This window comes from Lissotriton helveticus, chromosome 5_1 (assembly GCF_964261635.1).
Source record: "Lissotriton helveticus chromosome 5_1, aLisHel1.1, whole genome shotgun sequence".
Classification (NCBI taxonomy): domain Eukaryota; kingdom Metazoa; phylum Chordata; class Amphibia; order Caudata; family Salamandridae; genus Lissotriton; species Lissotriton helveticus.
This window is the reverse complement of record NC_136065.1, coordinates 1,342,598,532-1,342,618,358: the sequence shown is the minus strand read 5'-3', so window position 1 is coordinate 1,342,618,358 and position 19,827 is coordinate 1,342,598,532. Positions and strand designations below refer to the sequence as shown.

At 48.1% G+C, this 19,827-nt stretch overlaps 1 protein-coding gene across 1 annotated transcript in view; it reads left to right on the top strand.

The window, feature by feature from the left end:
- SARS1 (seryl-tRNA synthetase 1) overlaps positions 1-16,428 on the top strand; it is a 102,257-nt gene extending 85,829 nt beyond the window's left edge. Inside the window, exons 10-11 of the mRNA XM_078644215.1 lie at positions 14,755-14,884; positions 15,678-16,428. Coding sequence (XP_078500341.1) covers positions 14,755-14,884; positions 15,678-15,832 — 285 coding nt within the window. The 3' untranslated portion in view covers positions 15,833-16,428. The remainder of the gene's footprint in view (positions 1-14,754; positions 14,885-15,677) is intronic.
- The last annotated feature ends 3,399 nt before the right edge of the window (positions 16,429-19,827 follow it).

Sequence of the window (19,827 nt, the reverse complement as noted above, 5' to 3'; positions counted from 1 at the left end):
AGATAACCGAATTTAATTGAAACCTGCACATATTGCTTCACTAATTTTATTTGTATGCCTTGGTTCAAAATTTCACTTGGGACACAATTCACAATTGTTTAAATATTTGTTGTAGAATTACTTCACAAACTTTTATGTTTTTCAATACAATTATTATACAAAACGAACAGTACGTTTGAGTCCCTTTCTATCTGACACCCCACCAAAACCCTGTCCATACATGCAAATTTTCGCTCCTACTTTATCCATTTCTATTAAGTATCTTTCTCCACAGGAACCACTGTCTTTCTTAGAATAGTAGGTAGTTATAGTCAGGACCAAGGTTTCCATAGAAAAGCGTTTTTATTTTGACAATAACTTTGGCGCCGCTAGACGAATCTCTGCGAAATTTTCACAAAACGTCCCCATTTTGGTTCCGCTGCTGAGTTGACTGTTTCTGGGTGATCCGTCAAGCGGGGACTGAGAAAAAAGGGGGTCCCAAAACGTGTTTTCCCTATGTGATGTCTGTGGGGAGTTTTACATTTTTAAACACGGCTACAACCCGAAACACGAAAAAGAATTACACCAAATTTAGCAGAAAGCTAGATGTTGGCCTAGAAAACGTGCTTTTTAGGTCTCGCCTTTTCCATTCCGAAGGAATGGGAAACGGCGAGAATTCAAGTGCTCGAAATTCTCGTGAAACCACCGCTTTTTTCGTGCGGTTTTCATCGAGTTCACGTGGCCACAGGCACGCGCTTTTGGGCCATAAACTTTCCCCCTCCCCAGCCAGCTTTGCCAGCAGCATTTGCCTCATCAAAGGCTTCCGCTGCCCCGCCCCCCGCCCTCACTTATTCACGGCCGCAGGCCGTGACTTCAAAGGGTGCATCTTGCTTAACAGGCCGGGCTGCACGCATGTCTCGCTCTTGCCTCATCAAAGGCTTCGGCTGCCCCGCCCCCCGCCCTCACTTATTCAAAGGGTGCATCTTGCTTAACAGGCCGGGCTGCACGCATGTCTCGCTCTTATTTCAGTGAACTTATCCACGAGTTATACAAGATACTTTGAAGTTCAGCTCGGCTGTTCTACATGTGATCAATTCTAGTGCCACCAGCGATTTACCTGATGCGTAAGTAAGCAAGCAAGCACCATGTTTACTAAAATGGTAATCATATCAAGTGTCCTCATTTGCCACGAATCTCAGATAGTTGGCTTCTCTTTTCAGCAAATGTTATTCATAAGTGGGCTGTAACTTACTTTTAACTGCTTGCAGGACTGTCTCTTTTCCCTTACCTTTCTAGTGTCCCACCATCTTTGAACCCCCAATTCACCAACTTGCTCCGTTTCTCTTCACATTCAAAAAGTAATTAATTCAAATGCCTGCCCCTCTAACAAGCATTGGCATTGCCAATAGGTCTCGCTTGTGGGACCTTATAAGTATTTAGTTATGCAGCACAATATCATTAGTGCAACAACATCAACTGTTGCATGCCTAAACACTTATAAGGTACAAGGTTTAGCCGTGCAACAGCTGATTTTGTTGCACCAAGGATATTGTGCTGCAAAACTAAATACTTATAAGGTCCCACAAGCGAGACCTATTGGCTATGCCAATGCTTGTTGTGATTTGGTGTAAATCTGTTTAGTAGTTCAGGGATAATTTAAGTTTAAAAAATATAGATGTCTGGCAGTCCAACAGCCTACTAAAACCCTACTGAAATTTGATTGCCTGCAAACACTTCAACCAGGAAGTGTTGGCAGCCATCTTGAAAGTGTAAAAAAAAAAAATACAGAAAAGGGGAAGGGTAGAAACCCCGTGACCCCCTAGGCCTCTTGGGGGGGCCAAAAAAAGCCCGGAACCGGCAGGGGAAACTAGAAAATGAAGTGCAGGCTCCCAAGCTTTGTTATTAATAAGCCCCCCGGGTGAGCCAGGTCCCGGGGGTATTGTTTTAATAAGGGAGGGTGGGCCTAACATTGCCACGGGGACCACCACTTCCCCGGGGCTTTTTTTTATCAAAGAATTCAGGGGAGACCCAGACGTCCTCCCCCCTGCCCCCCGAGCCCTCTGCGTCCCCAGAGTTTAATGAAAATAAGTGCGGGAGCCGGGCAGCCACCTCCCGGGGCTTCATGTTAAAATAATGCGGCGGAGCTCGCATGCACCCTCCCCAGCCACGGGGGCTGCCACCTCCCTGGAGCTTTAATGTGAAACAATGCGGGGGGCCCGTGCGGATCCTCAGCAGCCCGGGGGGAGGGGACTCCACCTCCCCAGGGCTTTAATAATGCGGGGACCCGCACGGACTCGCCGCAATCCAAGGGACTGCCACCTCCACGAGGCAAATGCAAATAAAGGAGAGCCCTAGATGGCCCTGGCTTGCATGTTAGCAGCTCCCTCTGGTCAAAAGCAATGGCGGCCTGCAGGAAGCATGGAGCTGTCGGGAACTTCAGGCTCTCTTAAATAACGGGGAAAAAAACGGGCTATGCCCCTTCACCACCACTCTGCAAACCCACCTCCTGGTGCACTGACGGTTGGGGGATTAAGTCCCCTTGGATGCTGAGGGTCCTTGGGGGTCCAGAAGGAAACCCCTTCTGTGACTTACAGTAAGTCCCAGATAGCGGGATTGCTGAGAGGACTTGGAGGCCATGCCCCCTTTCTTCACCACTCCGCAAACGCGCCTCCTGGTTGGGGAGCAAATTTTACATTCCTCCTAAGGGCCTCCGGTCTAAAGTGGACTTCTGCCAACCAGTAGTGCTCCTGGAGGCGCGTTTGCAGAGTGGTGGAGAAAGGGGGTATGGCCTCTGACAACTTCTCAGCAATCTTGCTGTGTGGAACTGACTGGAGGTAACAGGAGGAGTAGTTGGCCCCCCCAAGGACGTCCTTGGGGCCCAACTACCCCTCTCCAGTCTGTCCTACAAATCGGGACTCCTGAGAGCTGGTCGAAGTCCCCGCTCCCTTTCTCCACCACTCACCAGACGTGACTACTACTTAAAGAACCATGGAAATCCACTGAAGAATCAAAGGTTACAGGGAGGATTTAGTTCAGACTTCGCATTTAAAAAAACCTTAGAAATTCATTAAAAAAAACTGAAGGTAACTAGGACGTTACAGTTAGACTCAGGTTTCACTTGTACAAAACCAGTGAAATGCACTGCTTATGACCTCACATATTACATCACTGATGACATGGTCAATGACCTCATTGATGACGTCTCAAAATACATCATCCACAGAATCTGACGCTCTCACTCTCATCCCATATAACCTTTCATACACCCACTCCAACTTCCACACTACCATTTGCAAACCCATTAACACACCCATACCAGCTCCCACTCTCATCCCATATAACCTTTCATACACCCACTCCAACTTTCACACTACCATTTGCAAACCCATTAACACACCCATACCAGCACTTAGTCACTCACTGATTCATAGATCAACACACACACACACACACACACTCACACACTAATACAGCCATTAATATATCCACTTGCATCCGTACAGCCACTCACACACTGAGTCAGTCACCCATAGAGCTACTCGCCCTTCTACTTACTCACCCGGTCAATCACCAAGCCACTAACCCATGTACACACTCACTCATGCTGATACTAACATGTACTCACTCACCTATACAGTAACTGACACAAGCACACACCTATACAGACTCACTCACAGATAGTCACTCACATACACCATCACTCACCTATACTGCTTTTCACATGCCCTGTTGTTCACCCATATATCACTGACACATGAACTCACTGACACAGCCATACACACTCACTCGCCCAAGCACTCACTAACCCATACAGCCACAGACTTACCCACTCAATCATCCATACAGGTAGACACACCACTGCCTCACCCACCCACACAGGCACCCATAGAGGTACTCAGACAGCCAACCACTCACCATACAGCCACTTAGACACCAACTGACAGACAAATACAGACATTCACACAACCAGTCACCCACCCATACATTCACTGACACACCTAGCCACTCATTTATGCAGTCACGCACCCACTGAATCTCCAAACAGGCACTCATACACACACCAATGCACCAATACTCCTTGGTGTATATATATTTAACACACACAAACTTTTTTAAAACACTCAGTCACTGGATGATATTCGAGATGTCCCTTACCATGTTATGAGTGTGGTGTTCTATGTGAGGCCATAAACAGTGTATTTGGGGGATATGGGGGGGGCGTGGGTTGCAGTTAGCTCACTAACGATAACGGCTGAATTTCACTCGTTTTGTACAAGTGAAACCTGAGCCTAACTATAACGTCCCTGTAACCTTTGGTTTTTTCCAGTGAATATTTATATACATTTATCCTTGAATATCTCATCTTAAACACATACCACTTAGGCTCTACAGCCCTGCGGGGGTGTTGCATTTCGTCAGGCACGGTACCTGGTTTCCCTAGAAACACGCCGTATTGTAAATGTAAAGAATGCTCATTCAAGACTGCGATGTTCACCTTGTTTGTTCAAAATTCCACAGTTCAGCAACGCGTTACAGACATCCGACCTTTCTGATGCTCAATCTGTGAAAAGAAAACATGGTTATCACATAGGTCAACAGATGTAACTGAATCAGCAACCCTGTAAATAGTGGGTGGTGGTAGGACTAAGATATGTGACTTCATCTTTGAGTCACTGCTTTAAATATTGATACAAAGAGAAAGCCCTGTCGGTACCATTAACCGAAAAGCATAATTCAATAACTTAAAATAAATAAGTCCCATAACCCGAATAAACATTACTGCACGCAGCAGGCATTAAGTTTGCAGTATATGGAACAATCTATGTACATGTCAATAATTGGTTGCTCCAATATGTGCAAGGGTGTGACAGGAGTGCTCTGCAGAGTGACTTGGGGGGGAAAAAAGGAAAGTGACAGAGTAAAAAGAGAAAATCCAACACACTGTTGGCTGTCTGCCAATACTAGTATAATCAAATTTACCAGGGGCAACAAGAAGAGCTCCTTAGAAGTCCCAGGAGGGAATAAACTTGTGTCCAGACCCCTTAAAGAGCATTGACGTTCCAACACTATGGATAGCTTGGTTGCTCAAAACCATCTAGGAGGGCCTTCATTAGGACATAGGGGAGGGGGAGAAAGCAACCTTAAATTGCCTGAGATCGCACCTTCCAATGGGGAATCACGGAGGTGGAAAAGACAGCAGGCCTGTTCGTCCTAACAATATCAGTGTTCACCCAGGTTGGTCGCACAGAACTCATATGAGTCCTTCAGGGAGATAGGGCTGGAGAAATTAACCAATAAATCATAAATGAGTGCATCCTGTTATTTCTGCCTGGAATGGGCTAATGCGGCCGAGGCTCGCAACTTCAAATAAGTCTGTGCGCTCGCCGGCCATTCATTGTAGTTTGAGACTACCTTTAAATATCAGCTGGCTTTTGAAATACTGAAGCTTTGAGTATACATGAGACGAGCAATGTAAGAAAGGACAGTTTAAAAAAAAAAAAAAAAAACGTTTTTCAGCCAAAGACGTGTCTGCAGTGGAACTGTATGCGATTTTGAGCAGAAACCTACAACGCCGCTGCATCGACTTCATGCTTTATTTCATCGTCCGGTCTGGTCCAAACTAGCACAGATTTTGAAACAAGGTCTGTTTAAATTTTTCTCCATGTGCTAAAATCTGTTCCTTTGATCGACAATAAGGAGAGTAGCCAGTCCTTGCCTCGGAACTGTGACACCAGGTTTACATCTTTCTAGAGAATTCTCCAAAACAACGTGCAAATCATGCAAAGTAGGAATCTGTGCTCAAATAGACCTTTATATGTCTGCATCCCTCAAAGTTTTTGCCTTAAATGCGCTATTGACTGGATAATATGCAACAGTGGTGAAGAATGTGATTCTCAAGATATGCGATTTTGGACAAATCAGTTTAAGGAGCAGTGTAAACTTTTCTTTTTGTGAAGATAACCATCTACAAACACAGGTGCACTGGGTTGAAAGACTCTGTCATCAAGTGGTCACAAGAATGTCTGTCAGTAATGTATTCCTACTGTAGAAGGCTTTCCGGTCAGAATCCAGGACCATCTACTTTCTCCACTGCTCCAGACATCCTTTCACTTTGCTCCATTTCCACCAATGCATATTCACCATACGTCAACATGCTGGATGCTGGCACAAAGGTTCCTACCAGGAGCCTCTACCGCTCTGCGGACTGATTAATTATTTTACCTGAATCGTTATGCATTTTGCCTCTTATGTATCACTATCACACAGCACTGTGAGACTTCCACAAGGTAGTGATGTACTGTGCTTTACTAATACCTCAAATAGAATGAAGTAAACAAAAAACTGGATGTATTGGCTGTTGGCAGTGATTTGTTTTAACCAAAATGAACACTGACATGAGAAATGCTCCCCCGCACCTGCAATTCCGAAAGAGGCTGAAGGTAAACCTCCTCAGGGAGTCATTAGCCCAAACTCACTTGTAACCACTGTTTCATTATAGGGGAACGAGACCATGTTCAACACTCTGTTGGTTCCTAGCTTGTATATTGCTTTGCAGGTAACTGTATTAACGTGCATACATACAGGTATCCTGCTTGGAAAGCAATTAAACTCTGGAATTGTCAAAGTGCCTTGTGCAATCCCTTTTCTCAAGAACAAGCGATTCATATCTTCCTCTAACCTAGATACGCACGGCAAAGCATATTACATATCCATCTTGGCTATGCCAGTACCTTGGTTTAGCCCAGAAGAGTACAGATGCCCTTGCCTTTGAGAGGGTCATTTGAACTCATTCATGCATTCCTAAATCGACTCTAATTACAACAACCCTAACTACATTGAGAGATTGCATTTCAAATCCCAAATTACCATCGGCTGTCTATAGCCTTCTTGTAAGAGATAGGATTGTTTTTAGTCATCTGACACATTTTGGCAGTAAAGAAGAAGATTGCTTAGTCAGTTCTTTGTAGTACCTCATAGTTCCCTCTTCTTTTTATTGTTTAGTCTGTATTATTCAATTTAGATCTTATGTACTTAGACAAAAAAGCGCCATCTTCCTTCAATAGCATACTTGCCTGTACTGTTATTTAGAGCAGTTGGACTGTTTCAGTTAAATTGGTATTAATAAAATGTCACTAGATACAAATCCACAAGGGAAAAAGGGTCCTAGGGACAATTTAACGACCAACTGACAGATTTAATCCCCAATACAACTTGAATAAATTACAAACAGTAATCAAAGAAAAAGAAAAAGGCGCGACAACTGGTTCATTACCACTCATTTGTTTCATTCTATCTTTTCCTGCCGAGATTTTTAGTGACTTGTACGAAATCCGAACCACATGATTTCCCTCTGTGATCAAGAGGTGCTGTGGTAGGAAGGAAGGATATCCAAATGATGACACTGGGCACTCTTGGCAGTTGATGGAAATCCGACTACTTCGTAATGGTTGCTTTCACATATGTCATTCTTACTTAATGAGCAAGCTGTTTTTTGGGTGTTACACATTTAGTTGTGTGGTAATGAACCAGTTGTTGCGCCTTTTTTCTTTTTCTTTTTCTTTGACCACCAGATTCTGTTTGTAATTTATTAATATAATGTCCACAAATGTTTATCGATTAAAATGTTTGTGTGGGCATGTATGATACTTGCAACCGTTGTAGTAGGAAGTTGTCCAAGTTAGTGGTGTCTCATCATTTAGCCGAGCTTTTTTCTTTAAAGATGAACCTGAAAGGCTCTAGTTACTCCCTCCCCCGCAATATTCTTTTTTTTTTTTTTTTTTTTTTTTTTTTTTTTTTTTAAAAGATAGAACTATTTTATTTTCTAGCGCTATCCACACAAAGGAAAAATACGACATCTACAAACAATTACACAGTCCTCCCCTGAGGTCGGGGCTCTAGTGTTTCTTTTTTTTTTTCTCAAAAACCTTTATTTGAGCAAGCATAGAAAAATACAAGAATGGGCCTACAACCTCACGGGCTGGCCGCTAATAATAAGGCACCAAAAAAAAAAAAACAGGAATGTATGCCCGTGGTCAGGTACAAATCAAGTATCCAGCATTACTCCCAGCATGTCACAGAGCATAATGAATTTTGTTTTATACAAAAAAGAAAAACAAACATTAAAAAGGCGAAAGTACAGGAATCGAGGTCAGCTCAAAGAACGGAGGGGAAAGTTAGCAATCAGGAGAACAGAACAAGAGCCCTGAGGCCCTAGCGAGGTCGGGGGGGGGGGGGGAAGCAGCGGGGAGAATCAGAAGATCACAGAATAGTATGAAAAGGTTTCGGGAACGCTCGCCTAGGGAGATAGGACCACATCAGTAGTGCCTACAAGGGGAGGGGCACAGATATCCCCACGATATTCATTCCACTGGCCCCAAATCTTCGTCCACGCCCTGGGTCTGCCCCTGGCCACATACACAGTTTTCTCACGAAACATGGACCAGTCCATGTTGTCCTCCCATTTCGAGACCTCAGGGGGCTTGGATGCGCCCCAGAGTTGCGCAATATCCCGTTTCGCAATCATATAACCCAAAGTAGCCCATCTGGTCTGGGCCACAGAGTAATCAGTGGGCTCCCATACATTCAACAGACATCGCCGTGGCTCCGGCCGCAGGGCAACACCAGTCACAGCAGTCATCACCTCAAGCACCGCAGTCCAATAGGCCGCCACAACTGGACATTCCCAAAGAATATGTAAAAAGGTAGCACTCGACCCACAACCACGCTTACACAGCCCATCCGGGGAAAAGCCCATTATCACCAAACGTGGACCGGTGACATACACTCGATGAAGGATTTTAAGTTGAACCAAGCGGAGACGGGCAGGGATGGCTACCTCCTTGGGAGAGGAGAGCGCCGATTGCCAATCCTCGTCGTCTAGTTCTAACCCATCGCTGACCCAAACCTCCCGAAGTCGGACCAGTAAGTCCGCCCGATTATTGATCAGCTTTTTATAGATCAGGGAAATAGTGCTATCAGGCAGGTGCCCATCCAGGACACGATCTTCGAGGGGGGAAGACTCGGGCAGAGCCACATCAGGTGTCAAGATTGAGGCGAGGGCGTGTCGGACTTGCAGGTAACGAAAAAATTCCCTACCATTCAAACCGTATTCCGCCTGGAGGGCCTGGAACGACTTCACACTACCATTCGAACAGACATCACCCACCTTACATATCCCAATCATATCCCAGCGGTCAAAGCCCTTAGTAGACCAGAGACATCCCAAACGTTCCGAGGCATAAAGCGGCGTCGCCAGTGTCACTCGATTCTCCCATCCCAAACTCACATTCGCGGCTCGCCACACAGTCATTGCAATCCTGGACGGGCCCACAAGATGGCGCCCGGCCGATCGAGAATAAAGCGCTCTATTAAAGTCCCCACCCGGCAGCTGGAGTCTATCCATCTCGAATGCAGGATTGCGACCCGGTGAAAACATCACGTGATTAATAGCAGACAACTGGGAAGCCCAATAATATCGCTTGATATCGGGGAGCGCCATGCCCCCGTCGTACCAAGGGATGGTGAGTTTCGCAAGGGCAATACGTGGACGCCCGTCCCAAATCAATTGCCGTTGAAGACTCTCGATCTCTCGGAAATAGGTCTTGGGGATGTCGTCATAGGAATTCTGGAGTGCATAGAGGAACCGCGGCAAGGACATCATTTTGAACAAAGCCGCCCTGCCCAGAGGAGACAAAGGAAGTTTACGCCAACGGGCCACGTCCAGTCGCAATCTAAGCAACGGGGGGAGGAGATTACGCTCAAATCGGAGCGAGGGGTCCAGCGTAATGAAAATCCCTAAATATTTGAAGCCAGACTGGACCACCTGGATAGGAAGTCTGCTCGGCAATGGGGGTAAAACACCCGAAAGAACATACACGCAGGACTTGGCCCAGTTAATAACGAGGCCTGAGTTGGCACCAAATGAGGTGAGAACATCAAATAAAACAGTCAGAGATTTACGCGGTGAGGTGAGATATAAAAGAATGTCGTCCGCGTAAAGCGAGACGCGGTCCTCAAAGTCCGGCGACCAGCGAATCCCCTTAAGCGAAGGCTCCCATCGAAGCCACGCAGCCAATGGTTCCAAGGCGAGTGCAAAAAGCAGCGGAGACAAAGGGCAACCCTGACGGGTACCCCTGCCAAGGGTGAAAGGGGCCGAAACTCTACCATTTACAACTACTTGCGCCAGAGGTTCAGCATATAGTAGCTGGATCCAACCAATAAACTCAGGTCCGAAACCAAATTTCTCAAGAGCCGCCCAAAGATAAGGCCATTCCACAGTATCAAAAGCCATCGAGGCATCCAACGACGCCAAAATGGCCGGCTCCGTCAGACGCCCCGCCCTCGCGATCGCACCGTGTAGACGACGTAGGTTAAGAGCCGTGTTGCGATGCGGGATAAATCCGGATTGATCTGGATGGACCAAGTCACCAATGACCGTTAGGAGGCGGGACGCCAGGAGTTTCGCCAACACCTTGGGCTCAACATTCAGCAGGGATATAGGCCTATAGGATGAACAAAGGTCCCGCGGTTTACCATCCTTGGGGATGACAACTATCGTGGCCAGTCGCTGATCATATGGGAGTACACCCCGGTCTCGAGACTCCAGAAACATGGCGCAAAGATAGGGCGCCATTTTGTCGGGTCGCAACTTGTACAGTTCAATTGGCAATCCGTTCGGGCCCAATGCTTTGCCCGAACGGAGTGAACGGATGGCAGTAGCTATCTCATCAACCGTAAAGGGGGAATCCAACGCTACACGATCCAAATCGGAGACACTGGGCAGAGCTATATCACGCAATAGAAGGCGAGAGTCAGCCACATCCCTCACAGACACAGGGGTATATACCACACGGAAGTACTCAGCAAAACAGTCAACAATTCCAATCGGGTCCGTCACACTCTCACCACTCGAAGACTGAATCACGGGCACCACACGATTAGCTCTCTCCTTCTTATCCAGCCATGCCAGCAATTTACCCGCTTTGTCCCCCACATCATACAAGCGACCCTGTTGTTCCCGAAACATCACTTTAGCAGCATCCGTGACCATAGATTTATAAGCAAATTGTTTCAGACCCAGGGCGTGGAGTTTCGCAGACGTGACACCCGAGTCCAAAGCATCCTCCAGAGCAGAAATCTCCCCCTCAAGGTCCACCACCTCCCTATTCCTTGCCCTCTTAGCCTCAACAATAAGGGAGAGGGCCTGTCCACGAATCACCGTCTTAAAGGCCTCCCACAGGGACACCGCTGAGGACACCGACCCCTCGTTATCCAAAAAATACGTGTCCAAAGACCGAAGCAAAAGGCTGCGGGTCTCGGGGGAGGTAAGGTACCACGGATTGATGGGAGCCACCCGGCCCGCTGCCTCCACTCCAACCTCAAAACGGAGCCAGAGCGGAGAGTGGTCAGAAATACCCCTGGGTAGGTGCACAATCTCACGCACCGCTGGCGACTGAGCCGCAGGCATCAGGAAATAATCCAGTCTAGACAGACTCCCATGGGCCCCAGAGTGAAAGGTGTATTGAAGCTGAGTCGGATGCAAAAGCCTCCAGCAATCCACCAAGCCAAAGGTATCCAAAAACCCGCCCAACCACTGTTGGGCCGCAGGAGTATCTCTGGGGGGGTGGCGATCGTGGAGACCGGAGAACACTGAATTAAAATCACCAGCCAGAAAGAGAGTACTATCAGGGAGGTCCAACAACACACGGCCCAAATCAGAAAAGGTAGAAGTCTGCAAGCCGGGGGGCACATAAACAGTAAAGAGGGAGAGGGTACGACCCTCATAGCGACCCACAAGGACAGCATATCGCCCCCGATCATCCAGAACCACATCGTCAATAGCTAGGGGGAGGGAAGCCCGAACCAGGATACCTACACCCCTAGAACCCGAGGTAAACCCCGAATGTGCTACGAGGCGATAGCCCCACCTATTCATCGCATGACAAACATTGCCTACCAAATGAGTTTCCTGTAGAAAAACAATATCAGGAGATAAACGTCGTATACATTTCAACACCACACTCCGTTTGATACGATCCCCCAGACCGTTAACGTTCCACGAAACAAATCTCAACCCGCTACCCCCCATCCCACCCAGCAAAGCCAACACCCCCCACCAATGAGCATGACACAAAAAACATCGTCAAATACAGGATAAAGTCGCCTTGAAAACAGAACACACAAACAACGAACTTCCCAACCGCCCTCCCCCCAAACAACCCGAAAACACCCCCCACCCTGCACCCCTGCAAAAAGCTAAAAAGCCACCCCAACCTGCAGTGTGCCTGTCGCCCAAGAACCCCTATTCTACACAAAGACCCCGGAGGAGGAAAGGCTCCGTCCCACCCGCCACCCCGATCAAACCAGTAACGAGAAAAAGGAACATACATCAAATCACATAAGCAGTGGAGGAACGTAGGCATATAACCCTGGAATGAGTCATTCAAAACAGGGCACCAGACAAAGACGAAATGTTCAGCTCTCTACACCACCTTCAGCACCGCCCGGGTGGGCTTCGGACTCAGTCTCAGAAGGTCGGTCAGGCAAGGAGTCCAGCCAGTCGTTCACAGCATCCGGCCGATCAAAAAAGAAAGTTCGGTCATTATACTCAACCCGCAGCCTGGTCGGAAAAAGCATAGCGTAGCGCAACCCCATGTCCCTAAGGCGCTTCTTGGCACCACGAAAGCCCATCCGCTGCTTCTGGACCTGTTGGGAAAAGTCCGGATAAAAGTACACCGTGGCATTCTCAAAGGCCACCGGGCCCTTCACCCGTGAGGCCTGCAGGATAGCGTCCCGATCCCTGTAGTGGAAAAGTTTCGCAACAATAGTTCTCGGCGGGGCACCTGGCTTACCCTGGCCCCCCGGAACACGATGTGCACGCTCCACTGTGAAAAATTTACTAAGGCCGGATGGAGAAAGGTGGTTTTGAATCAGGTCTTTAACCAGGAGATCAACCGAGTGGGGTTCTGGATTCTCCGGAACACCAACCACGCGAACATTACAGCGACGTGCCCTGTTCTCAAAATCTTCCAAGCGCCGGGTCATGAAATCGTTCACCCTACGGAGATTGCCAATCTCCGTCTGTATCTCAGAGACGTCCGACGTGAGGCTGGATGATTTGATGTCCAATGACTTCACCTTTTCGTTCGTTTTTGAGAGATCGGCTCGAATTAAGTTCACATCGATGGCCACGGTGTCAATTTTGTGGGCCAAGGTTTCATATTGTTGGCCTATCGACTCCCTCATGCCAGAAATGGCGCCCATGATGTCCTGCAAGGAAGGCTCCGTCGACGCATCCACGACTTGGGCAGACGCACTGGGACCGGGCAGGGCAGCACCGGGGGACCCCTTGGAGTGGGTATAATGGTCCATGACGTTAGATTGGACCGGACCCCCGCGCAGAGGCGTCTTCGTCTTCCGCGTCTCCCGATCCCCTCTGCCCGCCATTTAGGAGCTGCGTCACAGGGAGATTCACCAGGGTCAACGGACCGGGCACCAGAAAGGGAGGCCTCGGGACCAAAGGACCACAACAGGGGTACCACTAGGATAGGGACGGCCAAACAGGAGAACAGGCCAGCCAAAGGCCCGACAACAGACTCGTGCCCTGGACCCAACGTTGGCCCGACCCTCTCGCCGATGTCCCAGTCAGAGGCAGAATCGAAACCGAAACTTAAGAGGGGGACCCACCAGTCCAATCCCCCTGCCGTTGTTGTTCAACTCCAAGACGGCCACTGAGCCTCACCCAGTCCCGGGCGCACCTCAAGGGCGGAGCCCAAAAGTTCGAACCACCGTAACTCAGGCACCCGGTGCCAAAAGAAAGATCTGAAAGGTCCAGGTAGATCTGCCCAACGTCCTCTAGACAAATCCTCGTAAAAAATCAGGATTCATGCAGGATATTATGCCGGGAGCGGCGGGGGTCCGGGGAGCGCTGTGCTCACGCGGCCATCTCGGATGCCCGCCAAGCTCCTCCCCCCGCAATATTCTGATGTTTTGTTTTTTGTTGTGCCTCTTGAATCCAAATAATGCTTCTGGACACTTAGTACAATTTCAGTTTTTATTTCAGTTTAGTTGTTTGCCAGATGCATATTTCACATCGCCTATTTGGTTGAAAAGCTGGACTTTTGTGTAGCCTTATGTAGACAAGTGGAGGCGATCACAATCTAAGAGTTGTTTGCCCCTACAGAAAGTGTCTTTGGTTGTGCAACAGTGCTGCCCAGTTTAAGACTAATCGTTAACAGCATGGTTGTTCCAGAGAATGCTTGGCGGCCATAGATTTGGTAATTCTTCTTACTGACTCTAGAATTTGGACTTGAGCTGTGAAATTGGGACCTCTGACACTTGCCTTCTTAGAGTTCATGTACAGGTTTCTGATCCTATTGAAGTGCTTAATGAGTTCTGCTGACTGGGAATTCACCTTATTTTATGCTCTGTACTATGGCAGTTACTGGTTTTAGAAATCATTGTTTAACTTTACAAAACCTCCCTTCCTGCCTCATTGAGATATTGATATTTTTTTCTTTTCTAGCCTTTCTGCTGGTCGATAAGATAATTTCATTTTACAGCTGTTGATCTTCTTGACACCAGACTGTAGTGTGGATGTATGCAGTAGTCTGATGTATGTTGTCACCACTTCAGCTTACAAGACACTTTAGTTGGTAGAATCTTGTGTTGGAGCTACATAGTCCTTGTTCAGCTTTGCAGTGCCATTCAAAGTTCTATATCTAATGTAAAACCTAACACCCAATCCTGCCAGACCCTAATTTTATTCTTCTTCAGGTGGACTTTGTGCATATGTTGAATGCCACAATGTGTGCCACAACCCGAGCAATTTGTGCCATCCTGGAGAACTACCAGACAGACGATGGCATTGTGATTCCAGAGAAGCTGCGGGACTTCATGCCACCAGGTGAGCAACCTACCCGCTGTTTCATTTAAAGTCATGTGTACCATGACATTTCAAGATTGTGGAAGCAGGTGGTGGAGAGACAAAATGTGGGTGTCTTATCGGAGGCTCAGACTTTCAGCCTATTTAATTTGTGCCTTTTGGGTTTCCTTTGTAATAGTTAAACTTAACATTGTACTGGAAGGTCCCCCTTTGACTGCCCTATACACTTTCTGTTCAGATTTGCTTTTCATTGTTTGGTACACTCCTTGTTATGTAAATCTTAACCGCTTCCGTGCGGCGCCGATTCCGCCCCTGTGCTGGACATTCCAGAACAGGGTGCGGTCGTGACGGAACCGTTCCGTCATCAGCACAGCTCAGCCGTGACTGATGACGGAACGGTTCCGTCACAAGCATCGAAGGGGTTAAAGAACCTTAATAATGCAATGTCCTTTTTTGTGTCCCTCACCAGTCACTGTTGAGCTGTGGCTGTCTCAAAACTGGACCTTCACTGTAGATTGACACAATCTCACTTTACAGAGAATTTAAATACATGATGGTTACCACTAATCCTTAATGTTGGTGGTACAGTTGGCTTTCAGGAAGGCATCACAGCACTTTTTAGTAGCCCAGAGATGACATTCCTGGTGGTTCCAAGGTTTGTCACCCATACCAAAATCCCGATTATATTTATGGAAATGAGTGGTGTCCGTACAGTTGCTCCCCATTTCCCTCTCGAGTCTGTTCAGTTTCTGTTTCTGCTTTATCACTTTTAAGACTGCTTAACTGTTTTAACTGTTGTATTCTTTTCCCCTAGGAATGAAAGAGTTAATTAAATTTGTGAAACCTGCTCCAATTGATCAGGAGAATTTGAAAAAACAAAAGAAACAACAACAAGAAGGAAGCAAAAAGAAATCGAGTGCTGCAGTGTTGGAAGATCAAATGCAGCACATGGAAGTAAATGATGCCTAAATGTAACCTCTATAGGATGCTGCTGCTTCTCTGCCGTCCCTCACCTCTTAAGTTATTATGACCGTTGATCTGCCCTGGAGGCACATGCTTCCATATGTGGAAACTGGAGCGCCACATCCCGCACGCAATTTTTTCCTCTCTTTGACCAGTGATTTGCACCACGCCTGGCATGCCTTCAGTGAGAGCAAGGACTGGGGATTGTGGACTCTGTCCTCACAGTTGACCCCATCTCAGATTATGGAGCAGTAATATGACTTTTTATTGACTGTTCGGGCCACTGTCGCTCACTATGCGTCGTTTCTGGTCATTTTATGCTTTCCCGTTCCACTCCCACCCTAATCCTGCTTCGGTTTCAGAAGTAAAAAGAACACGCCATCCTGTACCAGACACTGGGAAGAGTGAGGTCCTCGCAATGATTTGTAAAGCTGCTCCCAACTATGTTGGTTAACCTGGCTAAAGGGGAAAGAAGTTGGGTATGATTTGATTTTATATAAATCTTGTATTACAAACCATTAATCTAGACATGAGCCTACAACTTTTATTATTGGTGACTGAGACCACTATTCAATAAAGCAACATTGTAATGTCAAAACAAAGTGCACATTTTGTCCATTGTGTGTACTTTTATGCCGTGGAAGTTCGCTTATTGTTCCAAAAATATTACATGGGTTTCCATATTGAATATTGTATTTTTTTGTGATATTTAGTAAGCATTTGCCATTAAAATTCAGAGAAATGTCAAACAGAAACACGATCAAGAAAGAAAATATCCATTCTACTTTCACCCGATTGGCAGTGGTTTAAAACTTGCCCATTTTATTATGTAGCTTCGGAAATCAGCAATGGCATACTGAACATGCTGAAATTCTGCTGCCGGGAAAAATTTTGCTTCCCCTACAAAAATAGAATTTCTTTCAATGCACAGCTTTATTTGCATAAAGTTTTAAAATAGAATCTTACAGGAGTGACTTTCGTTTGCAGATCTATGCTCTGCTGCGTGCACAAGGGTCTTTTGTCACAATTTTATGGAAATTCTGTATAATCTACAATTCATAAAAAGTCAGTCCACGTCAAAATACCACAAATGATGCCGTTTATCTTGAGAAAGACTTTAGATGTGTTGGGATACATACAGTTTACACACATTTTTTGTGGGGTTGAAGCAGATAATCTCCTGTGTGCTACCCCTCTGCATGTGCATGTTTTGTTCATGTATTTAATTAGGAGAAACATGCTTGGAATCTTTGCCACCCTTAAAAGATATGCTTCTTTAGTGCACAACTATCCATTAGTTCAATTTCAACCTCTCTGTGCAGTGACTAGTAAAATGAGCAACACAAATTTCTAAAATCGATCATTTTTGTCTGAATAATATTAATAGAAATGTTCAGATCTTCAAAAATGTTTGGGCAATCGGTTCTTTTTTCAAACTAGGATCAACAAATTGTGGAGAAGATAAAATAGAGGCTGGGATACCAAGCAGCACTGGGAGAGCCAATTGGTCAAGGCTTTGGCACCTATTGGCGTGGCCAATTATTTTCTTTTTTTTTGTAGCAATGCTTAACAGCATCTCTACTGGGCTGCATGGCTAAAAAGATATGTTAAAAGCCTATAATGCTGATCCCAGTGGATTGGAGAAAACAACACTGGAGTGTGGGCGGGGACGGCGAAAGGCAGACTGGCGCGAGGGGTTAGGGGGAAGAAGCACAAAGGTGAGAATGCAACACCGGGGGTATGCACATGAGTATAAAACAGAGGGGATGGGGAGAAGCACACTGATGAGAGAGTGCACCATGTATGAGAAGCACACTAGGGACATCGCTTCAAAACACATACTCGCTCAGGGGCGTTGCTTGGAAGCCGATGCGAGCAGCAGCATGAGCACCGAGCTCCGCTGCGAAGGCCCCGCAATCATCCTGAATAAACGACATCTTGACCCCCCCTAGCGACCCCTGTTGATCGGAGAGCGCGGGGGTGCTGCATCGGAGCAGCTTGGCCCCCAAAACGGCGTGATTCGAGTCGTTTTGGTGATTCCTTGGGCCGCGTTGGTAACTGGCGTCGCTCACAAAATGGCGGCGCTGCAATAATCAGCGGCTCCCAGACCGCACTGGTGTAGAAGCGGCCTACCGCTGCGGCTGCTGGCGAGACGACGGACTGTATCTGAGTGGAGTGCAGCCCTGCTCGGAGGCTGCAGTGCGTGACTGCAGAGGGGAGGGCGGTCCCGGACCGACACCTGGAAGACTCGCCGGGACTCTGCCTGGCGCTGCGGAGGGCACGAACTCGGGCCAGAGGGCGAGAGTGATCCGAGAACCTCTCCCCCCCCCCCCCGCCCCCGAGGATTGCACGGCAAACGGACGACAGCAAAGGAAGCTCTGAGGATCAGGAGCTTCCAAAAAGGCCTGAGCTGGTCGACCCTACACTGGTGAGTGGGGCACGGTGGAAACTGGGCCTACAGACCGGAGGCGGGCGCGTGGCCCTGGGACCATGGCGTACTGCGAGCCAGGGCACGGGCAGAGGCTGGCGCCCCGAGACTTAGGCAGGAAGCGGAAGAGTGACGGCCGAGTACTTGGCTGTTGGTACCTGGGGCGAGGGGGCCAAGCGCAGAGGCCTAACCCCGAAGGATTCGAGAGCAGTCCCTGGGGGTGCATTGCTACACTGAGAGGCCTGAGAGCAGCAGAAAGTGGGTTGCCTCCAGAGCCGGATTAAGCGAAGAACCGGCGAACCTGGTGCGTGTCTGGGGCACAATGAACGCTGCTGAAGGTTGGAGCGGCGAGAATAAATGACACTGCCTACTCTTGAATGGGGACCACCACGACAGCCAGGACGTATCAGTGGGCCGCGAGTATAGGCGATTACAGCGGGGAGAGACGCGGACCTATGAATAAGCGCACGCTGGATTGCGCGGCACTGATGGTCTCGTTCCGCCCTGACCCGCACTGCTGGCGGAGTTGCCACGCGAAGCTCTCTGGCGGCATAGCACTGGGAAATATCGGCAGCGGAGCACTGGGCCACTAGCGCATCAGAAGATACAGGTCCCCTTGTGGAAACACTGCAGCTACAGCTGGGTAACGGACAAAGGAGATCTTGCACTTCAAGCCCTACGGGTACGGCCTGGAGGTCCTCGACATGGGCAAACCTAGAGAGAAGAAGGATGGGGCACAACAATTGCTAGACACTGAGTCTCCGCCTCAACCAGAGCAGCAAGCACGCGAACTCCCGCAAGACTCTGGGCTGCAGCAGCAACTGGATAAGATCTTGGCGGCCATCGCGGACTCTCGTACTGCCCTGCAACAGGACATTGCGCAGGTGGTGACAGGCCTTGGCCTCCTGCGGGCAGACCACTCTAAGTTGGCGGACAGGGTGAAGCACGTAGAAGGGGTTATCCAGGAGGTGGAGCCTGCACAGACTGCCTTGGCTGCAACAAATGCTTTAGATCGGATTGCGGCGCTGGAAAAGCGCGCTGAAGATGCGGAAGGAAGAAACAGATGCAACAACATTCGCGTAGTGGGCCTTCCTGAAAAAGCGGAGGGATCGGATATGATACGCTACTTAGAGGACTGGCTGAGAGCGGTGGTGGCTCCTGAAGGTCTGTCAACCTTTTACACTCTGAAATGTGCACATAGAGTCCCTGCGAAACCACCACAGCTGGGACGTCCTCCCCGACCGGTGGTGGCACGCCTGTTACACTTTAGAGACAGAGACTTGCTGCTCTAGAAGGCCCGTACTGATGGCCCGTTCCACGTGGGTAATAGTAGGGTCACTCTGTTCTCAGACTACACCTTCGAGACTCAGCGGCGCCGCGCGTCCTTCCAGGCAGTCAAAAAGGAACTGCGGGCGGAGGGGCTCCAGTACTCCCTGCTGTTTCCTGCCAAACTCACAATAATCCTAGATGGGAGAACTTGCTTCCATGAAACACCGGAAGATGCATGGACATTGCTGGAATCTTATAGAGCTGGTAAAGATGGATCGGAACGACACTCCCAGAACCTCGCCGA